At 38.8% G+C, this 26,358-nt stretch overlaps 1 protein-coding gene across 3 annotated transcripts in view; it reads left to right on the top strand.

The window, feature by feature from the left end:
* The window catches only part of KIF13B (kinesin family member 13B), a 197,260-nt gene that overhangs the window by 51,121 nt on the left and 119,781 nt on the right, over nt 1-26,358 (top strand). For all 3 annotated transcript variants that reach the window (XM_029938512.1, XM_029938510.1, XM_029938508.1), the window contains exons 3-6: nt 15,938-15,950; nt 20,401-20,461; nt 22,099-22,191; nt 23,668-23,848. In XM_029938512.1, the coding sequence (XP_029794372.1) occupies nt 15,938-15,950; nt 20,401-20,461; nt 22,099-22,191; nt 23,668-23,848 (348 nt within the window). The remainder of the gene's footprint in view (nt 1-15,937; nt 15,951-20,400; nt 20,462-22,098; nt 22,192-23,667; nt 23,849-26,358) is intronic.

Genomic DNA, 26,358 nt, shown 5'->3' with positions numbered 1-26,358 from the left:
CTTTCCTACGAAGGGCCATATGTCATTCCCTCTCATTGCCATGTAGTACTCCATCGTGAATATATACCACAGCTTCTTGATCCACTCATCAGGTGATGGACATTTAGGCTTTTTCCATGTTTTGGCTATTGTTGACATTTCCTCCAATAGTATCTCAGATTATGAAATTTCTTTTATTGAAGAATAAGAATGTTATGATTCATTAGTGATGTTCACCATGAGCTTGAAATGAGGAAGTGTCTGAGTGCTTTGTATTTGCTCCATTTTTGTGGCATGCAGCATTTTGAATATAGGTTTTGGATCAGGCAAATGCCGGTTTGAATCTTAATTCCACCTCCACTAGCTTTGTTAATTTCTGAGTGCTAATTAACTCAGGTGTAAAATGAAGATACTTGTCTCATAGGGTTTACTATGTTAGATATGATGATTGTAAAGTACTTAATATAGTGCTTGGTGCTTTGTTACTATTCCATAAAAATAGTTGTATGTTAAGCTTGTATCTACAGGATTCCAAGTTAGAAGTCCAGATTGAATGAGTTGTTGCTCCATCTTTTGTTGGTGTGAGTGAGACATTGGAGAAGCTTCATGGGTAATTTACTCATGGATTAGCTGGATCTTGGCCTATTTATAAGCTTTGTTAGGTTGGGGCCAGAGTAGCCTTTATTCTTGAGCAAGTTTAGCTGTACACCTAAATTGAAGCCTTTTTGGTCTCCCTCGGAGACTAGCTGCTCCCTAGTGTCCAAGGAGATCTGTCCACTGTGGCTGTTTGTATCTCCTGTCTTCAAGCCTTATGTGAACCTTGCATATTGGTCAGGGTACACCCACTTCTCCAGCAGTAGTTCTTCCCGACATAGTTTTTATGGCCTGTTGGCATCTCACCTTCTGCCTGTGCAATTTAGTATTCAGTCAGAGACAGTGGGGGCCCCATGCACATTCCTGGAGTTCTTCCTCTGGACTGTTTACTTCTCTCTGGCCAGCAAATTCCAGCTGCCTCAGATGTCCAATCTTACCATCTCAGCCCAGGCCAACCTGTTCTGGCTTGGTTCCCTTTTCCTGTACGAAGCATCTCTAGGTAGAAAGCCCGGGCAGTTGTAGGCCCCATCTTATTTGTTTGCCTTCTCCCCAAGATCATAATCCCACAATACCATTTTATGAAAACATTTGCTTTGTATCTTTTGGGCAGTGTTCTTGTTTATGATAGGAGAGCTAGAACCAGTTATTCTGTCTTGGCTAGGGTTGGAGACTTATCTTAACTTCCTTGTTGAATACTGAGGAGAAATACTTCCTGCAGCTCTGATGGCAAACAACTATTGCAAGCCGAGTACTCTATAGGGCTTTCATAGCAAATTAAGAAGAGGTGGCCCCTCTGGCCAAACCAGTTAGAAATAGGCACTCCTTCTGAGCTGTCCCAGTCCTCTGGAAAGCAAATGGTGCCTTTGTCTTTGAGCCCCTTCCTTTGCTATGGCCCGTTTAGTGCTTGGTCTTTGTAGCAGGGGCTGTGTTTTAGCTCGCACCGCACCTCTGGGCCAAGTGTGTGTTTGTGCAGTACACATACAACTGTGTGTCATAGCCAGTGGTCTGGCTTCATGTGACACAGCTCTTCCTCCAGCCACACATGGTATGTCAATTGCTGGAGCAAATGAAAATTAACATTGTTATTCTGGAACATTTGTACTCTAATTGTAACTCATATGATGAGGAAAACTTGCTGAAAATTTCTTTTTCTACATTCCTCATTCAAAAGAGAGGTCAAATAAATTTGGCAAGAAGTTAAAGGCTAGGGACAAGGGAAGAGGTCCTTCACATTATTTTGAATCACATGGTAGGAAAATGTCTCAGGAAATCATTTTAATAGATATCTTAAGACCAAATGTTTTCTTTGGGTTTTCATTAGTTTGTTCAAAATAAATGTTATCTGCCCCACACATTTTGTTTCTGTTAAACAAAATGGAGTCCTATAAATTTGAGGGAACATGGCGTTTTCTCAGGGTCGTTATTTTGGGGAGTGAGGCTGGAAATGGTATTTGGTGTGTTTGGGTGTGACCTCACCTGGAAAGGATCAGAAAAAGTCCTGTGTTGGTGTTCCTACGAGAAACATTTAACCACACAGCTCTCTGTGTGGGGGATGGCTCTGCAAGACTGGCTTTGTGCTGTTGAAAGAAACCTGGAATTCAAGGTTTATTTTTTATTTTTTGTAATCAAAACAAAAGTATAATGAGTAATAATTCTGTGAACTTATATTAAAATTTTTTTTAGTGTTTATTTAGTTTTGAGAGAGAGAGAGAGACAGAGTATGAGTGGTAGAGGGGCGGAGAGTGATGGATGGAGACACAGAATTTGAAGCAGGCTCCTGGCTCTGAGCTGTCAGCACAGAGCCTGACACAGGTCTCAGTCTCACCATGAGATCATGACCTGAGCCGAAATCAGATGCTCAACCAACTGAGCCACCTGGTGCCCCAGTAAACTTTAATTTTAGATACTATCCCCTTGAACCCATTACCCTGTCTTTTTTTTTTGAGATATAACTGACATATAATATTTGTTTTATGTATACAACATTATTTCATACTTTTATGTATTGCTAAATGATGATAAACCTAGTTAACATCTATCACCACACATAAGGTTTTTTTTTTTTTCTCATGATGAGAACCTTCAAGATCTACCCTTTTAGCAACTTTCAAATAATACAACACCCTCTCTTTTAATTACACTTGCCATTCATTCCTTGACCCACTGTAGTCTAACTACCGATCCCACTGCTTCCTGGCTGTTATGGAAGATCAGTGATACTTGAAATGCTAAACCTGGATCCTTTACAGCCCTAGCAGCTTGAGTGAACATGAGGTCCACCATCCAGGTATCTGCCCCAAGCTTGTGCCACATCTCAGTGATTAGCTATAAGAGAACAGAAGCAGCATAAGGTATCTTGCAAGTTGTATCTTGCTTGGGGAGGAGAGTCTGAGTGAGGAGTCGTCTCACAGAATCACAGGAAAAGTGAGCTCTAGGAGTGTAATTAAAGCAGCTCTTTGAGTTGGTTATTATTTTTTTAAGCTTACTTATTTTGAGAGAGAGAGTGAGGGAGGGGCCGAGGGAGAGGGAGAGAGAGAATCCCAAGATGCAGGTCTTGACCCCACAACTGTGAGATCATGACCTGAGCTGAAGGCAAGAGTCAGATGCTTAACTGACTGAGCCACCCAGGTGCCACTTGAACTGGTCTTTAAATTGGACTTTGAGAGTCCCAGTCCTGCTGTATTAACCTCCCCTTACATTGGCCTCTGTGACATTTGACTAAAGCCAGCCTGGGATGTACCACAAGGTGGAAGAAGCTTTTTTTCTCGAATTTCTGAGGCTTTGGCAGGTTGGTTGGCTTTGCGCCATGGAGAATAAATGAGGTGTGGCCGAGTCCCCACCAAAATTAGAAGGTAGACCAAATGGAGCCTTCTACCCTTCCTTAATTTGCTTGCTCTCTCAGTAGTATTTGATACTGGTTACGTTCCTTTCTTCTTGAGATACTCTTTTTCCCTGTGATGCCACTCTTACCTGGTTTTCTTCCTTTGGTCATTCCTTTTTGGTTTCTTTTGAAATTACGTTATTATTGGAAAAAAAGTTTGTAAGTGTTATTTTCTTATTTTGTAGATGCGTTTCATTTATATTTGGCCCTCAGAACCTTTCTTTTTTCTTATCTAAAATGTTAGCTAATCAATCTATAGAAATTAAACTAATACCATGTGTATGGGAACAAACAGAGGCTATTTGTTCAGTGTTTACTGTAGCATTGGAGTCTGCCATAGTCACTTGTATTTGGCAGGGACTCAAAGGCAGGCAGAGGAGCACAAATGCTTTATAGTTAAAAAAAAAAGAAGAAGAAAAGAAAGAAAGAGCACCTCAGGTGTGCTTCTGATGGAGGTTGTTGGCATGAGGAAGCTGGAGACTGGTTAACTAGAAGCAGGTGTCATTTGTGGTTGGTTTGGGACCATATTTGCCTTTTTCTGGTTGGTCCTGAGTTGTAAGCAGAGGCAGAAAATAGGGAAGCTAGCAGTCACTGACCGATTCCTGTCTTTTCTGGGTGAATTGCTGCAGAAGTTGAGGGTTCTAGTGTCATATATGGTCTTGCCATTGCCCATTTGTATATTCTGTCTTTTAAACCAAACATGGGTTAGGACATGAAGTTCCATTGCTCTTAGGGAAATGTCTCTACAGCACTCTTTCTTAACCTTTTTGAGCTATAGACTCTTTAGAGAATCTGAAAGGTATAGCCCCTCTACCCAGAAAAAAATTAGGAATTCACAGACCCACTGGGGCCTATCCATGGACCAACGATCTCATTTATTTTTATGCATATTTAACAATTTCCTCATATTTTGTTCATATGAATTTTTGACTGCTCTTTGCTATATCTTAGGAGTCATTGTGAACAAGTAGATATGCAAATGTGTTTAAACAGCATGATTTTTATGCAGTATCATGGGAAGTGATATGCTAGATGAGTCAACATTCCTGGATACTGAGAAATAAGCTCATTCAGCCTCAAAAAAAGGTTGAACTTTTTATCATTTCAATAGTTTTTTATATAAAGCTTTTAAAAATACATCTTATTTCCTGATAGGAGAAAAAAAAATCAATGGAAGATAATGGCTTAGAATCTTTTTCATGATAAACATGAAGAGCTCCTTGAGGTCAAGGACTGGTTCCTTATTTATTCTACAATCTGTCAGTAAATTTTAAAATGAATACTTGCTCAGGGTTTGTACAGCAAATCGCTCTAGGATATTATGTTTTTCTTGTTGACATTTCTCTTCTTTTCATCCCTTCAAGCAACAATTGATGGCTTCTAGTAAGATGTTACCTCAGACTCTCCCTAAATTGTCAAGATTGTTAGAGGGGAACATATGAGCCAAACTCTTCTAAACTATAGCCTTACATTAAGTTACGATAAGTCTATAGGTCCTGATCTGTTCTGTAGAGAAAAGCATGGTATCTGGTGTTTTTGTTAGTTTGATTCTGGAAGCATTGTTTGCTTTTTATTCAAACATATTCTGAATAGTTGGTAAATGATATTCTAATCTCTGTTTAAAAAGGTGTATTATTGTATATATCTAATAGCAAATGTTTTTTGGATGACTATCAGGGCACTTGAAGGATTATAGAGACCCTGGGGATAGTGTAAATCAGGAGTCCATTTAACAACTGAACAGTTTGGGCAAGCTCATCCTCTCTTGGTACATCCCAACAAGCATTGTTGAGTGCCTAACGTATGTCAGGCACTGGGAAAATGAAGAAGAATGAAACATGCCCTGTGCTTTCAAGGAACTCATAATCAAGGAGGAGGAAATACAGCTACAACACTTCCTTAGGAAAGAAGACCTAGGTGACCTAAAAATTCCTAAAAATAGATAAAGAAGGTACCGTTTTATATTTTTGGACAAGAAGGCCATTACCAGGCTGAAGGCTAAAAAGTGGGAGAAGTACACAGGTCACCGAAAGTACAAAAGTAACCAAGCATGAAGGATGCAACACATCCAAACGTGTAAAGCATAAGGCATCAGGGGAAGAGCAGTAGGAGACTGAGGCTGGAGAGGTTCAACCCCAAGTTACCCCTGCATCAAGACTTAAATCACGATAATGATGATATCTAACATTTGTGGAGCATGCATGAATGTATGTGCATCAGAGCCTCTCCTGCTTAAAGAGTAGATTTTACCTTCTAGGGGATAGGGAGGTGATAAGGGGTTGTAGGCAGAATTATGATCTGCTGAGACATGTGGCTTATATACATAATGGATGAGGGAGGAATTGTAGAGAACAGATAGGAGGCAGCATGAGCACAGTTAGGAAGCTACATGGTAGGTAAATCTAGAGGGCAAAGAAGAAATAGGGCATTGCTGCCTATCCATATGCCTTCTTACTTCCCATAGGCCTCCACACAAATGCCATTCCACGAAGCTTCTCCTGACCACTCAGATTAAAATGTCAACCTTCACTTTGTATTCCCCTTCCCTGCCTTATTTTTTTTCCCAAAGCACTTACTATATTACATGTTTATTTGTTCATTCATTCATTCAACTGTAATAGAATTTAAGCCCTTAGAGGGCTAGGATTTTTGTCTGATTTGTTCAGCGCAGTACTGAGATTAGGACCTGGTTTATCATAGATATTCAGTCAGTACTGCTGAGGGAAAGCATGAATGTGAGAAGGGACGAGGGGATGGGTTTTAGAGACATGTCAAAGAAGAAAATCATATTTCAGGAGAAGGATAAATGCAGCAATCTTTAGTTACCTAAGCAGTTCTTAACCCTTCTAAGTAGTGAAGTATGTAGTTGGGGAATGCTTGGACATTGAATTTCCACGTAAGAAAGCTAAGGAAATCTTTGCTAAGCAATGGATTTGGGGAGTAATTATAGTAATGAACTAGAAATTACAGTTTTTATCAACCTTATAGCTGACTTAAGCCCCAAGTTAACACTGCTTCATAAATCAAAAGTGAGTGTGCATGAGTGTATGTGCACCAGGCATGATATATATTCTCTTTTTTTCCTTAAAGCCCTTTCCCTTTCCACTTTCAGTCTGAATTCTGGGCCTCTTGCTGCTTATACTGAAGATAAGGGCTTTAGCTTTCACTCTGTTTCCTGGCTACTGATTCTAATGTCATTACTGCTGCATATGACATGTGAGTGTGGGACTCCTTTAGGATTTGATAGCCAGGATTATGTGTGGAGATACTAAAGAGGATTGTATTAGTAGTCCTGATAGGATTGTGATGGCTCTCTACTTTGGGTTCTTGAGATTGGATTTGGAAACCTTTTCTTTATGTTTGTGAATTTGTAAAAGCCTCCATTTTCTTTGCATACAATAAAACCCAGTTCTACTTTTCTTTCTTAAAAGGAATTTAAAACTCAGCAGCCCCCTGGCAGATCCACGTGGAAAACAGCAGTCGTTCAGATCTAGCCAGTGTTGATGTGTGGGAATTTAGGCCTTTTGTTTCCAGATCCTCTGTATTTTTAAGAGAATTCTGATGAGGAATCTTCCAATTTTTGACTTTTGTTCAATACTGTGAGGACTAAACAAAAGACAGCTGTGAGCTGTACTGGGCCTGTGGACCTTGAGTCTGTGACTTCTAGATTTGAGACTGAAGCCTGGATCTGGCTAAAAAGAGTAAGGAGACAGGAGAGTTAATGTCCTACTCAGTAAAAACTTTTTCCTGCTAAGTTTGTCCAATCAAGGAGAAGTCTAATCACAAAAAAACTGGAGAAATATGGGTTCATAAAATTAGAAATCAAGGATAACTGCAAATACTGAGAGAAGTAATTAAAAGAGCTTCTTTGCTTGGAGCCTAAGAGTCTTTCAGTAATCTATCCTAATCTCTTGTATACCTGGAAGTTACTTTGACATGTAATTAGTAACATGAATATGTATGATTTTGTTAACATAGATATGAAATGTATTTTACATCCCCCTCCCCCCGCAAAAGTGCACCAATATTGTTTTATTTCTTTGGCCAGATTTAAACTTTCTTAGAGCTCAGGTAGACAATGGATTAAAATTTACTGTGCTTGTATCATGTCTCAGGAGAAGGATAAACACAGGGGGAAGAAGCAGGTGATTTTCAAATGACTGAGTTAATAGTGAATGTATTCTTTGGATTGCACTATCCCAGTATTGATAATTGAAATGGTGTGAAGTTACAAACAAGGATTTTCCTAATTCTAAAGTTTTGTGATTGTGAAATATGCCAGTTGTGGTTCACCAGCCACATTTTTTGGCTGTTCATCTGTTCTCAACCAGTTGTAGTTTGAGTGGGTGGAAGATTCTAATAGAAGAGGATTGTCAAACTTTTTTCTCTTGATGTAAAGAAGTTTCTTGGGGCACTTGGGTGGCTCCGTCAGTTAAGCGCTCAACTTCGGCTCAGGTCATGATCTCACGGTTCATGGGTTTGGGCCCCGTGTCGGGTTCTGTGCTGACAGCTCAGAGCCTGGAGCCTATTTTGGATCCTGTCTCTCACTCTCTCTCTCTGCCCCTCTCCCACTCGTGCTCTGTCTCAAAAGTAAATAAACTAAAAAAAAAACCAGTTTCTCCAAGGACTGTCAGAGGTAGTGAACTAACTATTCTTCCATTTTTTAAGACCCCTCTCTGCCTCAACTTCTGGGATATTCAGCAGTGCCCATTTCTTATCTTTTCTGGCAGTCTGTGGATACATTTTCTGTCTTCATGTAATGTGTTTCATTTATAATTATCTCCTAGTTTCTCATTGAAGATAGAATTTGTATTTGTTCTTTGTTTACTTTAGGGTTTGGGGAATGATATTAGAGAGCAGAAATGCTGGTGGAAATGTCTTTATTCTCTCAGGAATAAATGTGATTGAGAATAACATAAGTGACCATTGGGTGCTTAAGAAGGATAAATATAGGGAAGTAATAATTAAGCTGAGAAATGCTATATGGATAGCAGTTAGCCTCAAGATTTCAGGACAGAAAGAAAGTCACAAATGAAAGCCCTGAGGCTAGAAAACTGGGCACCCCTGGCCACTTAGAGGTGACCAGGGCGGGCCAAAGGCAGATGGTGCCAGATTTTGTCCTGGATTGTGGTGCTGGATTGCAGGTGGGACAGAGGCAGGTGCCAGGCCTCCTAGAGAGTTTAAAACAGTGTTTGCCGAATAACAAAGAGCCTTGTGTTGGATACTGATAAATTCAGAGAGATATACTCTGTCCTGAAGAAGCTTATAGTCTAGCTGACGAGATTACTCAAGTATTAAAAAGTTTGTATCACGTGACCAAATGATAGGTAATATGACCAAATGATAGGTAGTAAGTAAGTGTAGAGATAGTTTTGACTTGTAGGAATTAGGGGAAGAAACTCACTTTTAGCTAGGATTCCTGTGGAAGGATTTTATTTTTAAAGTTTATTTATTTATTTTGAGAGAGATAGAGGAGGGTTAGAGAGAGAGAGGGAGAGAGAGAATCCAAAGTAGGCTCTGTACTGTCATCATGGAGCCCAGTGCAGTGCTCGATGCAGTACCCAAACTCATGAAACATGAGATCGTGACCTCTGAGCCAAAATCAAGAGTTGGATGCTTAACTGACTGAGCCACCCAGGGACCCCTATGTAAGAATTCTTAAGGGAGCTAGAGTTTGAGCTTTACTCACGGGGTAGGGCTTGAATAAACATAGTTGTTAGAGGGAGTGGCATTGTCTGAGTAGGTATGTGGAATACAGGAAGTATGCTCACTTGCTGGAGAGGAGGAATCCTGTAGGGTTATGATGTGGGAGATAATACTTGACTAGTAACTTGGGGTTAACTAGAGGTCTGCAAGTGTCATTGCTAGAAGTAACCAGAAATAGAACTTGTTGAATGCTCGATGTTCATGTTCTTATTGTAAATAAAAAGAGCTATGCAAGTGATCTAGTGTATAATTTCTCATTCTTTCTGCAACATCCTTTATCAGATGCTTCTCTTTTCTCTCGATAGATAGTTCCATTAATAGGGAGCTGGCTCTTTAACACAGTGCTAATTATCCTTCTTTCTTTCCCTTTTCTTTCTCTCCTCTCCTCCCTTCTTCTCCCCTCCCCTCCCCTCTCTTCTCCTTTTCTTTTATGTTCTTTGAGAGAGAGAGAGAGAGAGCATGGGCCGGGGAAGGGGGCAGAGGGAGGGAGGGAGGGAGAGAGAGAGAGAGAGAGAGAGAGAGAGAGAGAGAGAGAGAGAGAATCTTAAGCAGACTCTATGCCTAGAGCGGAGCCCAACAGGGGGCTTGATGTGGGGCTTGATCTCATGACTGTGAGATCATGACCTGAGCTGAAATCAAGAGTTGGATGCTTAACTGACTGAGCCACCCAGATGCCCCAACACAGTGCTTATTATTCCTATATTGGAGCAATATCCTCTTCTTTTGACTTTCTATAGTGGATCACCAATTCAGCCTCTAAACTGACCTAGAACAAGTCTGTTTCTCCTCTTGTCCCCAATTATGTGAACCCCCTCAACCCAGAATATGGCATCATGTCTTCCTTTAGTCTTCCTGCCCTACACCAGGCTATGTATTTTCAGACCTTTGAGCTATTCTTTCAGTGGTAGCATTTTCAAACCCTTCTACATCCTGAGTAATGTCTCCAAAATATTCTAGTATATCAATGATGCTTTTAAAATTTTTCTCCAAAAATGGAGTACTCAAAATGTTGATGAAACAATAAATAGGGCTTTTAGTGATGTTTATACTTATTAAAGTTGGCTAGAGAAGCAAAGATTGATTCATGAGTCTAGTCAGTGTCAAAACTTTTAGTCAGATCAGCTTTATTCCTTATGTGGAAAGCACATTGGGGGAAGGGTGACCAGGAAAAAATAATGATCATCACACAGATTGTTGTTTTGTTGCTGGTACTGCCAGCTAAGTCCGGAAAAGCAACAATATCATTACGTAGTAATGCTGTGTTAGAATAAGCTCTTTGTGATGTATACATCCGTTATGGAGTAGGTTGGAGAGAGATCCTGCTAAAACTGAGATTTCAAATATTTCTAATTGTGAAGGTTTCAGAAAGTTAAATCTTGAAAATTAAAAGAGGTGTTGATATTTAGATGTAATGTTTACTTTTGCTAGGTAGATAGTAGTAGTTGATTCATAACTTGTAATTCTTTTTCTTTAATAATTTTTTTTAATGTTTGTTTATTTTTGAGGAGAGAGAATGCATGCACAGGGAAGGGGCAGGGAGAGAGGGAGACACAGAATCTGAAACAGGCTCCAGGCTCTGAGCTGTCAGCACAGAGCCCAGTGTGGGGCTCAAACTCATGACCCATGAGATCATGACCTGACCAGAAATCAGATGCTTAACCAACTGAGCCACCCAGTTACCCCTGTAACCTGTCATTCTGCTGATACTGCTTTGTATTTTACACATAGAGGATACTATGGGTTATTTTGGTCCTGGTATCGATTTTATTTTTGTTATGGTCAAAAGTATCAATAAAAATTTCCAGAGATCACTAACATATAAAATCATCATTAATTTTCTTCTTCATATTGTAGCATTCTAAAAATTAGGAGTATAATTGGACTTAATTTTATGGTATGGGTTTATTATTTAAATGAGATGTGAGCTGTACCCCTAAACTAGGTCAGTAAAAAGAATTTGAGTAGCTTATCCAAAGATAACTGTTCTATCCAAACTATGCAACTAAATCATTTGTTTTCCCAAGTTGACCTCATCCTAAAAAGCACATCCATCGTGTTCATCTACCGAAGCTGTTAACATCTCCAGTAACTAGGCAGTCACCATTTGGGAAACAGTAATTGTTGCAGACAAGATTCCTCAATGGATTCTCAAAATCATGGGTGAAAGTATGATGAGAAATGATATTTACATGGTCTCAAAGTCTCCCCTTTCAAGAAAAATGTTCAAAGGGAAAACTAATAACATTACTAGTAATGTTAGTGGAGAAACCTAGTAGATGCAACCATAAGCAAATGACCACACAGTTACTATAATCAGTTATGAGACGTGGATGGACATCATTATATGCCTTCTAGTATGAGGCACCGAGAAGGGCACAAGATTACTTTGTGTGTTGTGCTTACCAAAATGCTTAACCTGAATTTAGTTCTGAGGAAGCATTAGAGAAACCCAGATTGAAGGATATTCTACAAAATAACTGGCTTTAAGTGTCAAGGTCTTGAGAGACTCTCCCACATGGGAGGAAACAGACAACTGCATCCAAGGTGTGATCCTGGACCAGAGAAAAGTTATCAGTGGGACACAATTGGCAAAATGTTTATATAAGATTGACTCTAGAATATTTAATATGTTTTGTGTTGATGGTTAATTTCCTGGTTTGATCATTATGACTGTGGTTATATAAGATGTCAACATTAGGGGAAGTTGGATGAAGTATACACAAGAATTCTTTGTGCTATTTTTGGAATGTTTTGTGACTCTGGAGGTATTTAAAATGAAGTTAAGCAATAACAACAAAAAGTAATTCAACTCAGCTGAGAGAACCTAAGACTTTCAGGTTACTTTGTGACCTCTCTCTTGATCGGTTAGGGGCTAGTTTTCTTTGCCTCCTAAATCTCCACTGTGAGCTGGAGAGCTGAGGTTTCTAAATGAGGGATTTGGGGAGAAGTTAGCCATTACTATATTGGATTGCAACTATACTTCTTGAAAGGTTTTGTTTAATTCATTAATTTACTTATTTATCTTTGTACAGAGCTGTAATTACATCTTTGGATTTCCAGTGGCTCTGTGGGTTATTTGAGCTTTGCTGCTGCAGTCACCAGAATCCCTACTTGGAAGCTTAGCTCTGTAATTAATTTACTGGTTTGTTTCTGTTTTTATTATTAGGTTCTGAATTCAGGCTAGTCTCATAGATTCTTATGCAATGGGTCATATATTACTGAATTTTATATTTGTCGATTGTGTCTTAGGAAGAGCTGAGTTTTGCATAAAATATTTAAACTTGAAATATGCTAAATATATTTTTCCCTCAGAAAAGACAGTCTGGAGTTTTATTTTTTTTTATTTTTTATTTTCCATAATATTTTATTGTCAAATTGTTTTCCATACAACACCCAGTGCTCTTCCCCTTAAGTGCCCTCCACCATCACCACCACTTCTTTCCCCCCCCTCCCCCTTCCCCTTCAACTCTCAGTTCATTCTCAGCATTCAATAGTCTCTCAAGCAGTCTGGAGTTTTATAAATATAATGAATAAGTAAACTGACACTGGCATAAGCACCAGGTGGTAATGTTTTATTGGATAATAATTAGAATGGAGGAAATTAATACATTGGGAAATGTTTCTGTTAGCAAGAACAGTTGTTAATGTATGACTCATAGATGTTTAAGTCTAGAAGAAACTTGATGAGGCTGTTTTAATCAGTGTGGAAGAGGGGAAGAACATGGACTGGGGAGTCAGAAGACCTAGTTTTACATCTCAGAGCCATCACTGCTCCCTATTGTCTCAGGTCATTTTACGTTTCCGAGCCTTAAGTTTCTCATCTGTAAAACTGGAAAAATAGTAGTATCTTACAAAGTTATTGTGAGAATGACATGAAGTAGCATGCAGTGTCCCTGGCCTGATGTGGGCATTTCATATATGCTGGCTCTGTTCTTGCCTCCTGCTAGGTTTGTAACTAAGCCATCTGCAATGGATGAGAATCTGCTTTGCTTTTAAAGACCTATGCAAAGATACATATATGTGATGGAGTATTACATAGTCATAAAAAGGTGGGACATGCCATTTTTGACCATACAGATGGACCTAGATAAGTCAGACTGAAAAAGACAAATACCATATGATTTCACTCATGTGGAATCTAAAAAAACAAATGAATAAACAAACAGAAAGCAGAATCAGGGCTATAAATATAGAGAACAATGTGATAGTTGCCAGAGGGGATGCAGTGGATGGTTGGGCAAAATGGGTGAAGGGGAGTAAGACCTACAGGCTTCTTTTTACAGAATGAATAGGTCAAGGGGATGAAAGGTACAGCATAGAGGATATAGTCAATGGTATTGTACTACACCTGATCTTAGCCAAAAGGCCAAGAAGCGATAGGCAATGGTATTGTAATAGGGTTGTATAGTGACAGATGGTGGCTGAGCACAGCATAATTTATAAACTTGTGGAATCATTGTACACCTGAAACTAATCTACCAAACTATCGTTTGTCAACTATACTAAAAAAACAACAATAATAACAAAGCCCTGAAAAACAATAAAACCACAAAGATGACAGCATGTCAGTGATCGCTACCGGTATTTCATTGGGTTTTTTTGTAGGGAAGTTTTTCCATATCTCTTATTCCAGAGAAATTACTTTCTTTTATATGTCAGCCATAATTGGCTGTCACCCCAGGATCTGTTAGACAAGCATTACTCTTTGGTAGACTTTCCTTGGTATTTTCATGTTCTTATCTGAAATCATTTGATGTAACTATTAAAATATTTTTAGAAGAAATTAAAAAAAATTTTTTGTTTATTGTCAAGTTGGTTTCCATATAACACCCAGCGCTCATTCCAGCAAGTGCCCTCCTTCATGTCCATCACCTCTTTTGCCCTCTCCCCCACCCCCATCAACCCTCAGTTTGTTCTCAGTATTTAAGGGTCTCTTAAAGTTTGCCTCCCTCCCTCTCCTTATCTATTTTTCCCCTTCCCCTTCCCCATGGTCCTCTGTTAAGTTTCTCCTGTTTCACATATAAGTGAAAACATATGGTATCTGTCCTTCTCTGCCTGACTTACTTCACTTAGCATGACACCCTCGAGTTCCATTCACATTGCTTCAAATGTCCAGAGTTCATTCTTTCTCACTGCCAGGTAGTAAACCACATCTTCTTGATCCATTCATTAGTTGGTGGACATTTAGGCTCTTCCCATAGTTTGGCTATTGTTGAAAGCGCTGCTATGAACATTGAAGTACATGTGCTCCTATGCATCAGCATAGAAGAAATTTTTTTATGAGACAAAGGGACAAGGAGTTGTATAGACAATTAGAAGGAAGCACTTCTGTGTTCAGTTTCCTTTAAAGTCTTAGGCTTGAGTTGGCCTTTTGATCCTTGGAGTGAAACCAGTTATTCCTAAAATGCCAGTTACTGTTTTTGTCTTACTCCAGTTTGAAAAGTCCTTTCCTTTGTTCTTAAACTTTCTGATTTTGACTTTGTACTGTGGTGACGAAAGTGAATATCATTGTTTTTAGGAATTACACACTGAAGTGTTTAGCACTAATGGGCATGTCTGCACCTTACTCTTAGATGACTAAGAGATGGGGTGAGGGAGAATGATACAGTAGCTGTGGCAGTGTTAACAACTGGTAAAGTTGTTTTGGGGAAAGGGAGTTCTTTGTGCTTTTATTGCAACTTTTATCTAAGTTTAAAACTATCCTGGGGCATCTGGGTGACTCGGTTGGTTAAACACGTGACTCTTGGTTTCAGCTCAGGTCATGATCTCATGGTTTGTGAGTTTAAGCCCCACATTGGCTCTGTGCTGGCAGTGCGGAGCCTGCTTGGGATTCTGTCTCTTCCTGTCTCTCTGCTCCTCCCCTGCGTTTACTCTCTTTTTCTCTCTCTCCATCAAATAAATAAACTTCAAAAAATTAAAAAAAAAACTATCTCAAAATTATATTGGGTTGAATTGTATCCCTGTTACCCTGAGGAGGTGTCAGTGAGTGGCAGTTTTGGGGTGAGGGATGTTAGAAGTCCTAGGTAAGCACATCATAAGTGAGTAATTGAGTAAGTAGTAATTTACTAGGGAAAAAATTAGTTGTTCCTTTAATTTAACCTTTTTTCCTTAACCAGAACAGAATTCATTTTTTTTAATAGAAGGACCTATATAGAGAGTGCTGCTGTATCAAAGCAGATAAAACTACTTGGAAGTGAAATCAGATGGGTAATAAGTAAGGAAGGTTTAAATTATATTTTTACAATACCCATACAATGATAAGCAGAATAGATAAGGCAGAAATATTAGGACTTTAAAAACTATCTAGTGGTTAGATAATGTTTCTTCTTCTCCAGAGATACAAATTAGTTTTCTATAATTAAGAACTCTTAGGGGCATCTAAGTGGCTCAGTCAGTTTAGCGTCCGACTTTGGCTCAAGTCACGGTCTTGCAGTTAGTGGGTTTGAGCCCCACATCAGACTTGCTGCTGTCAATGGGGAGCCCTCTTTGGATCCTCTGTCTCCCTGTCTCTCTGCCCTTCCCCAGCTCGTGCTCTCTTTCAAAAATAAATAAACATTAGAGAAAATTAAGGATGCTACCATACAGTTAGTAGATATTAATTTATCCTTTATTTTAAATTGCTATTTGATTTCAAAGTTAATATTTAGTAGTATTAATAAAAATTTACATGATATTTATTATCATTATACCTTTCAAAAATTGTCTTCTAACCAAAAAATTTTTAAACTTTCTCCCTCTTCTTTCATGTCCACAATGACATCCCTTTTGGAAACTCAGAAGCCAGCCAAAGGTAAGAGATTTGGTTTATTTTCAATGCTTGTGAAGATCTTACGTGCGTATTTTTGAAGTACTGGTACTTTTCTTCTCAAAAATATTTTTTCTCTGTGACTTTTGTAAAAGTAATGCAAGCTGTCAGCCGGTTCATAAATCCAAAATCATTTATTGGCACAGGAGGAATTGAAGGTTTATGGAAAAGCTGTATTTGTACTTTGACCAATTCTGGCCAGTTTCCTGGCAACTATAACACAGGATCCTTTTGTGCTCTGCTATTCACCATGGATTGGCTCGCAACTGGTCGTTCCAGACTGTGGTCAGAACTGTGCTAGGCAGACTCATCCATGTTGCTCCCGAGACAGCTGGGAACACATTCTCAGGCCAACAGAAAGCCGCCCTGGCCGCAGCTTCGTCAGGCAAATGTGCTTTCGTCTTAGACTGAGCCCAGATTCTGAAGACACTTCAGTGGAGCGCACCAGTATCTCTCAAGGAATTCATCAGTGTGCTGATGTGGGCACAAAGGCTGTATTTTTGCAGTGACCATTCTCTGCCATTACTTGGAACTTGTCAGGAAATTCAGATTTTTATCTACGTTCTTGGAATTTTGTTTTTGTTATAAGAGTCTGTGGTTAAATTGTAATTCCATTCTCTATTATTGTTGCTAAAATATGTATAGGCATGGTGCTTTGGGACTGAATAATTTTTTAATAATTTAATGTGGCACTGGATTTCTTTATATTTGTAAACTTAACTTTATTAGTTTTATTTTTTGTTTTTTTTTTTCATGGAGCCAGAGACTAGAGATTGCTGTAAAGATGTGAGGAAACATTACATGACCATTTAAAAACTATTCATGTTTTATTTAATTCAGTTGTGTCTTCATGTTTAGCAAAAATGGTTGGTTGATATAAAAAGTATGGAAGGACCAACACCACATTACTATCATAGTGGTTACCTCTAGGGAGAGGCATGCTTGGTGAATGGAAGACCTTTACTTTTTACTTTATGTTTCTGTGTTATTTGACTTTGTGCAGTGAATGTGTGTTTCTTTACTGTTACTTGAAAAAAAGGGTTTTTTTGTTCATTTGTTTTTTATTTTAAAGGAACAATATTTAGGGGGAAAAAAGGCTTGTCTGCTTTAGGACATCCTTGGCTGAAGATTCCTATAATAATCGAAAGATTCCTATAATAACAAAATTGTTAAACTTAGAGAGGACCGTTCAGCATTGTGAGTAAAGAAGAACTAAGTGTTCATTAGTTTCCAACTTTGTACCAGGCTGTGGCACTTTCCTAAAATTTGAGGAATAGAGCTAACAACCTGGTGATGGAGAGCCTAGTGATACGCTGACCCAGTTTATCTCCAGTCCCAGCTCCCCTACCTGCCAGCTACCAGATTCCTCACTTTGTACCTCAGTGTCCTGTGATCCGGGCCTACCACCTGTATTGATTAGTGGTTACTGTAATGGTAACATCTCTACTGCAATTGAGAATTGAAATGCAATTGTTAAAGAAATTCCTAAATTAAAAAAGGAAAGAAAAGGAAAAAAAACCCATAATAACAGAGAGGAGTGCCATTCTGAGCCTGTTCTCTGGTAAGTGCCTGCGTATGGTGATGGCACCTTTGAAGTAAGAGCTAAGCTTACAGAACAAGAAGCAGGATAATTTCTACTTAACCTTATTAAGAACAGAATTAAATAAAATGATAAGAGACAAGAGTTGAAAGCTAGAACAGAAGAAACTTAATTTGAACTTCACATTTTACTTATTCTCACCAAGCTGTAACGATTGTCACTATGGCTGACAAATGTAGTTTGAAAAGGAGCCCCTGGCTGAAATTGTGACACACAGTTCTTTGGCACTGCCTTCTGTCTTCCTTTTTCTTTTCCTCCTCTCCGTGTTGGAGTATTGCTAACCCAGCGAGCTACCACTGTTGACAGATACATGTCTAGCTTTGGGAAAACATTGAGGATCAGTAATGTACAACATAGTGCTTCAGCAGTAGATGGCTTCTGGGCTCCAGGGCTCCTGCCTCTTCCTGGGTCTTGCCAGCCATTGGGCTTCACCTTGCCCTCTTTGCCCAGCTTTCCCATCACTGCCCCCTCCCAGGGAACAAATGCCTCCTCTGCCTGCTGTTTTGCAGAAAGATATGGGTGTTCTGATCATTCTCCGCTTCAAAAGTCTTTTTAACCAGTTATCCTGGTGACTGCCCCCACGGTGCTCTCAGGCCCATTTACTTGTTCTCCTGGTCCTCCCAGAACTGCTCTTTCCTTAGCAGCCATCTTCTTCTGCACCCTACGCTGTGCTCCATCAGTCTCACCACAACTGTTTTTCAGAGTCTCCATTTCTCATCCAGGTAGAAACAAACAGCCTAGCTTTCAAAAACTTGCTCTCCTTTTCCCTCTTCTTTCCCTTTTGGCCCTTTTCCTTCTTTCCCTCCATAATTTTGAGTTAATTTCTAGTGGGAGGTGGATATGGGCATGCATACTTAATTTACTGTCTTAGTCTAATATCCTTTCTTTAAAAAAAATTTTTTTTTAACTTTTGGAACTTTGATCCAGGTAGTCTTATGAGTTTACACAGATGTATTCTCCTGCCACTCCAAACTCATAGCAGGGACAGATAAAATATTTTAAAATATTGAAATCATGTCATCATATGCAAAAACAACTTAATGTGGGGCACCTGTGTGGCTCAGGCGGTTTAGCATCTGACTCGTCATTTTGGCTCGGGTCATGATCCCAGGGTTATGGGATTCAGTCCCCTGTTGGGCTCTGCACTGATCTTGGAGACTGCTTAAGTCTCTCTCCCTCTCTCTCTCTTTCTCTCTCCCTCTCTCTCTCTCTCCCTCCCTCCCTCTCCCTCTTCCTCTCCCTCTCTCAAAAAAAAAATTGCTTCAAAAACAACATAATATACTTTTAGGGAATAGCAGCAAGCTGGGGCTGAAGCAGTGTGTTTACTGGACCTTGGGATCAGACACAGGTTCTCAGAAGTGATTAGAGGTTCCCCTCTTGCAGATTAGAGGGGGCCCTGATGTATGGGTGAGGACTGGGGAACTCGTCATGTGAAAACTGATTTGAGGGGCACCTGGGTGGCTCAGTCAGTTAAGCGTCTGGCTTCGGCTCATGTCATGATCTCATGGTTTGTGGGGGTTTGTGGGTTCGAGTCCCGTGTCAGGTTATGTGCTGACGGCTAGCTCAGAACCTGGAGCCTGCTTCAGATTCTGTGCCTTCCCCCTCTCTGACCCTCCCCTGCTCGCACTGTCTCTCTCTCTCTCTCAGAAATAAAAATTAAAAAAAAAAAAAAACTGATTTGAGTGTGGCTCCAACATGAATGGAGTCTTAAGGAAAAGATTTTGGCTACCAGCATTGAGCTAGCTGTCTGTGTAAATTGGAGGGTGTGGAGACATTGGACTTTGGAAAGACCAAAATCTGGGCTGCAGTATCTGGCAGTGGCTGTGTGACTAGTCATGCAAAGGTGGCCAGAGGGAGAGGAAAAAAACAAGCAACCACGTAAACCATAAAACACAAACTCCCGATTCAGACGTACTTGCAAACTAACATATAAAGGCCCAGGAGGAAAACTGTCATCAGGAAGTGAGGCAGCAGACTCCCCAAACTGGAGAATTTGAACTGCAGGCTGAAATGATTTTAAAAACAATTACACTAAAATCCTTAGAGACTTAATTATAAAACATGAAATCCAGGAAAAGAAAAATCAATGAAGAAAACTTGAAGATTGCAAAGAAAAAAAGCAAGCATATTTTGGAAAGTAGTAAATGTAAAAGATCCAAACAGAGATTGTCTGTGATGTGTCACCAGGTGGCAGTTACCACTAACCCTTTTCCAGTATGTAGATTTTTGTACAAACATGGAATTGTGGCCCAGACTTTATAACTTTTACATTCATACATGAACATTTTCTTATCAGTGTTCTACAATCTAAAAGCTATGCAGTATTATACATGGGTGTGTTATAATTTTTTGATTCTGCTATCTTGTAACATTTTTGACATGCTGTAGTAATCATCTTTATATCTTATTCTTTTAAAATATCTTTATTTTCTCTGAGAAAACTAAAAATGTAGAGAATATATAAAAGCACAAAGAAGACAAAGATGACTAAGCTTATGCAGAAATAAACTTTATATGTGTACCTAGGGGTGTGTGTGTACATGTATATGTGTATATAATAGCCATCATATTATAAATATTGTTTTGTAACCTCCCTTTTTTTCACTTAACATTGTGAAGCGTTTCCCATGTGAAAGAAAAGTCTATATCATTTATAGTTATTCATTGTAAAACCGTACCGTAAATAATTTGACTAATCTCCATTGTTAAGACAGTAAGTTACTTTTATTTTACTACTGTGAGCAGTGTTATTAATGTTACAACATTGTTATAGCGTTATAAGTATATTAATAGTTTATTCTTAGCACATACTATATTGTTTTTATTTTTAAACAGGTGTTTGCATATGATCATTGTTTCTGGTCCATGGATGAATCAGTCAGAGAAAAATATGCAGGTAAGTACAGCATCCTATTAACTACCTATAATATAGAAAAGGTATTTTTAAGTTTTTTCCATGAGTGTGACAGCATTATTTTATGTAACTTTAAAAACTATATAGAGAACTCCCTCCCATCTCTGCTGTTTTTATATTGATCAGGAAATAGATTAACAAGGTGTTCCTGGTATAAGACAATGAAGGTAGATTAACAGGGTACATGGTTGAAGTTACCACACGCATTCCCCGGCCCTACACGGGATCTGGAGCACACACTAATCATTTAGATTTCCTTCGATGTCTGTGATGTGATCTAGAGAGGCAGCTTGCTACAAGGAAAAGGAAACCTTTAGTTTCATCCAGGCTCTGCTCCTACCTGCCTCTGTGACTAAAGTAAGTCACTTATGTTTTCAGTGTTTTATTTCTCTCTTTAATGGAGAGATACTCTAAATTTGCTTGGAATTCTGTTATTCTCTTAGTCTGCTCAACAATGACTGTCTTCAGTTTAGGACTTACCCACAAGTTTAGGGCTACAGTGACAGCCTTCTAATTTCCTTTATTCATAACTGCTTTTATGACACCTGTTTCTAAGCAATATCTTTTAAATATTGAATGCCATATTGTATTGGCTTTTGTCAAGAGACAGAGTAGTACTACAGCTGGCTCAAAAAGTTAAGGTTAATTTAGTCTAGCTGGCCTGACAAATTACTTACAGATTGCTTCTGTATCGGAAATAAGAGGATGATATGCTAATCTGGGAAGTTGACTAGGAAGTGGGGTAATGGGATGCTACTTTTACCATTAAAAGTATAACAAATATAACAGCATTCAGTTCTTTCATATTTCATATTATATTCAAGACTCAGAGAGGTTGAATGATGTTGTTTGATTATTGACATATTTAATTAGCCTATGGGGGAGAATTTGAACCTATTATTTTTGTCCATGATTGAAAGCTAGAAGAAATCTTCAGGATCTTTCTTCCCTATTCTAGCTGGTATATATTGTAGGCCCTATAATTAAAAATTGTCATTGAAGAGAAGGAGAGGAGATTGATATACATGATTGTTTAATTCAGTTTTCCTGAGGTCCCAAATATAAACTTTGGATATTTGTAATCATCATCTATAAAATTAGCAGTTCCTTAGCTTTTTGCATTGCAGAGGATTTTTGGCCAGTGTTTATTAATTCAAGTTCATATTATCAGGAACTTTTTACTCATTTCCTATCCTGTGCTAACTAGAAATACATGAAAGACATAAGCCTTTGGAAGCATTCATCAAGTTGATGATCAACTTGAAAAAGTGCATTTTTGAGGCTGTTGGTTTTAGTTTTTAAAAAGCTGTTCAGGGGCGCCTGGGTGGCTCAGTCAGTTGGGCCTCCATCTTCGGTTTGGGTCATGATCTCACGTTCATGGGTTTGAGCCCCGCATCAGGCTCTGTGCTGACAGCTAGCTTAGAGCCTGGAGCCTGCTTCCGGTTCTGTGTCTCCCTTCTCTTTCTGCCCCTCCCCTTCTCATGCTCTGTCTCTCTCTCTATCAAAAATAAATAAAATATTTTAAAAAATTAAAAAAAAAAGCTGTTCATATGTAGTTTAAAATATCCTTAAAGGCTTAAAGTATCCTTTCTTATTCTTTTTCTTTCTCTCTCTTTCAGGTCAAGATGATGTTTTCAAGTGCCTTGGGGAGAATATCCTTCAGAATGCTTTTGATGGTTACAATGCATGTATCTTTGCCTATGGACAGACTGGTAATGTTAAATAATGTATAATAAGATCATAACAGAAAAAGTAACAAAGAGAATACATATTGTTAGCATCTTATCAGTTATAATTGATAAGGAGCATTTTGAATCCTCTACTTCTGTGGCTAACAGGAAAGAAAATCTATATAATGTGAAGGACTCATTCTTATCAGGGTGTATTGCTTAGCTTGTCCAATTGAAAACTATTCATTGTGGAAGAATGGTTATGGGGGCCACTGGGTGGCTCGGTCAGTTGAACGCCCAACTCTTGATTTCGGGTCAGGTCATAATCTCATCGTTTGTGAGATCAAGCCCCATGTTGGGCTCTGCACTGACAGCACAGAACCTGCTTTGGATTCTCTCTTTCCCTCTCTCTCAAAATAAATAAATAAACATAAAAAAATTAGAATGGTTGTGATATTTTTAAGAGGTAATGTGTGATGTGGTTAAAAGAGCACAGATTCTGGGCCAGGGTAGCCCAACTCCAGCCCAGCTTCTGTGGAACTTACACCTCAGTTTCCTTATCTGTAAAATGTTGGTAAGTGTAAACCTTCCTTATAGGGTTGTCACAACGAGTTAACATCAAAAACTTACAGACCTGCTGCTTAAGAAGTGGTGTATTGGTTTGAGATATTATAATAATGATAAATGTCAAGTGTTAAAAGCAGCAATTTGTAGAATTAGAAATATGTTTATAAAAGCACTACTACTAAAGGAGGAAAAAGAGTTATACTTACGTTAGGACTATGCATGACTTAATGTTTTCCTTTCTATTTTCCTGTGTTTTCTAAATTTTCTTTAATGAATATGTATTTTTGGTACAATGGAGAAAATAATTTTATAGTAGAAAAAGAAGATTGCTCTTTGGTTTTTACACTGTTGCCAAAGGGTAGTAAGTTAGTTTGCTCTGGGGCCTATAGGAATAATGCGTATTTTTTTGTGCTATGATTAGTGGTTGGGAACAGTCACAGTAGTAGTCATCATATGGATCTTCCTAATTAATTTTAGAAAACTAGTCAGACCTCATTGTTTTTCAGTTATTTTAGGGAATTTTTTTTTAAGGCATGAAGATGGTTAAAGTATGTTTTTTTTTCTTCCTAAAAGGTGTTTACTTTATTTATTTTGAGAGAAAGAGACAGAGAAAGAGCATGTGTGTGTGCAGGGGCGGGGGGGGGGGCAGAGGGGGGGGGGGGGGGGGCAGAGAGAGAGGGAGAGAGAGAATCCCATGCAGCATGACTGGAACTGAAGTCAAGAGTTGGGATGTTCAACAAATTGAGCCACCCAGGCTCCCCAAAGGTGTTTATTTTAAATGTGTAATAGGAAATCTTCCATATTTGCTTAGTCTCATAATTGTACTTGGTATATTTCTTATTTTCTTTTGGGCATTTTACTAAGTGCTAGTAATTTATTATGAGCAATGAAATGGAAGTTATGTATTTAAACTTCTTAGAGACAGTAACAATTATTATTTCCACTTTTTAGGATCTGGAAAATCTTATACCATGATGGGCACAGCTGACCAACCTGGATTAATTCCAAGGCTTTGCAGTGGACTCTTTGAACGAACTCAGAAAGAGGAAAATGAAGAGCAGAGTTTTAAAGTAGAAGTGTCCTATATGGAAATTTATAATGAAAAAGTTAGAGACCTTCTTGATCCCAAAGGGTAAAGGATTTTGCAACTTTAATGTTATAGCATTAAAGACTAAAATAGATCTCTAAATTGGCCTAAGTAAATTTTTTATATAGAACTCTAGTAGAGTTCTTTATCTGCTTATTGGATTAGTGCTTTTATGTATTTATCTAGTTACTTGGTTTTCATTCGCACTGAGAAGCTTCCTGTAGCCAATTCTGGCTTGTGAGTTTAGGGCTGAGTTGGGGAGGGAAGTGTTGATGAGCCACGTGTATTTGCCTCCTACCGCCTTTCTCACATACATCCAAAGCCACAAACAAAAAATATGCAGTGAAAATTAAGTTGCTTAGTATTGTGAGGGACTGGTATCCTTAATCACGAAGGGTTTGTTTCTTTTTTTTCTTTCTTTCCTTTTTAAAAAGACCAAGAAATTTCAGGTCTTTAGTCATTTTTAATTTGCATGCTAATAAGAGGCATAATCAGAGACTTGAAAGCTGGACTTGAGGATAGTTAATCTTAAAGATTCTCAGAGAGATCCTTCTTGCACCATTGGTGGGAATGCAAACTGGTGCAGCCACTCTAGAAAACAGTGTGGAGGGTCCTCAAAAAATTAAAAATAGAACTACCCTATGACCCACAATAGCACTGGTAGGAATTTACCCAAGGGATACAGAAGTGCTGATGCATAGGGGCACATGTACCCCAATATTTAGTAGCACTTTCAACAATAGCCAAATTATGGAAAGAGCCTAAATGTCCATCAACTGATGAATGGGTAAAGAAGAGATGGTTTATATATACAATGGAGTACTACTTGGCAATGAGAAAGAAGGAAGTCCTGCCATTTGCAGCAATGTGGATAGAACTGTAGGGTATTATGCTGAATGCAGTAAGTCAGTCAGAGAAAGACAGATATCGTATGTTTTCACTCATATGTGGATCTTGAGAAACTTAACAGAAGACCATTGTGGAAAGGAGGGAGAAAAACAGTTACAAACAGAGAGGGAGGGAGACAAACCTAAGAGACTCTTAACTATAGAGTACAAACTGAGGGTTGATGGGGGTGGTGGAGAGGGGAAAGTGGGTGATGGGCATTGAGGAAGGCACTTGTTGGGATGACCACTGGGTGTTGTATGAAAGCCAATTTGACAATAAATTATATTTAAAAAAAGAAAAGATTTCCAGAGAAAAAGAGTATCCCATTTTATGGCATAGACTTTGAAGAGAAGTGGTTTGAAAGTATTAGAAAGCCTTAGAAAACACTGTTCTCACTCTGCAGTTATAACTGAGCCTAATGAGGAAGATAAGTATCTGAGGAAATCTGTCCATTGCACAGTTTTCTGAGTCAGATTTTAAGGAAGTGCAACAAAGGTGAAAAAGAAACAGATAATAACCACAGCCTGTGGCTTATAGATGTAAGAACAGTGTTTATAAGGTCAAAGAGTCATGTGAGCTGAGGCTTACAGAGAATGCCGAGTTACAAGGGGATGCATAATTATGTTTGGATGAAGATGATGATCAAAAAAAAGGTGGTCTTAGAAGCAGTGAATCATAGTGATGCTCAGTTATAAGAAAACGTGTCAGTTTGACAAAGATTTGACAAAGGCCTTTCACAATGACATTCAGTTGGCGTTTAGTGTTTCTCTATACAACTTGACATTTAGGGGCTCCCGAATGGCTCAGTCGGTTAAGTGTTCGACTTCCCCTCACGTCATGATCTCACAGTTCATGAGTTCGAGCCTGGAGCCTGTTTCCCTCTCTCTCTGCCCCTCCCCTGCTTGTTCATTCTCTCTCTCTGTCTCTCTTTCAAAAATAAATAAACATTAAAAACAATTTAAAAAACTCTTCACTTATTGAATGATCATTATTACCTGCTGAGCACTAGGCAAGTTGTAAAGGAAGATCTCACAGTGTGGAGAGAATAAGAGTTTTGGAAACAACTAATTATAATACGATATAATACAATGATGCTTTTAAATTGTGAAGGAGGCTTATACGAAATAGGTGAGGGCAAAGAGGGAATGAGGAAAAGGGAAGACTTCATGAAGAGTACTTGGTGATTTTTGTGCTGAGTAGCAGTTTATCCACTGAGAAGTTAGGTGAGAACCATTCAGGCATAGGGGACAGGCTGTGCTGAAAGGCGGAGGTGTAAGACATCACTTGCTTGGAGAGTGACCCTGCTGTCCAGTGTGGCTGGAGATCACTAAGCATGAAAGTCCAAACAGGGAACCAAAGGAGACCAGATGTAGGATGGTTCTAGCTTAAGTACCCGCATTTTGTTGAATACTGTGTCCTTGTACTTTTCCCAACTTTGCCTTGAATACTTTTTCCTTGCATCTTCACCTCTGTGAAAAGTGGCACTTTCTTTGCAATTCCAAAGTTTTTCTTGCAAGAAATTCTTAGCTGACTTTGTATTCCACAATGCTTGTGTGCACTAGCTCCAACTTTTATCTACGATTTGCCTGGAGTCTTTAATAATTTCTTACTTTGTTTGTCTTGTGTATAGTTAGTATTTAACAGCATGGGCTTGGGGTTCACATAGC

Source organism: Suricata suricatta, chromosome 1, assembly GCF_006229205.1.
Source record: "Suricata suricatta isolate VVHF042 chromosome 1, meerkat_22Aug2017_6uvM2_HiC, whole genome shotgun sequence".
In the NCBI taxonomy this organism is placed as follows: domain Eukaryota; kingdom Metazoa; phylum Chordata; class Mammalia; order Carnivora; family Herpestidae; genus Suricata; species Suricata suricatta.
The sequence above is the reverse complement of the archived record's forward strand: the minus strand, read 5'-3'. Positions and strand labels throughout refer to the sequence as shown.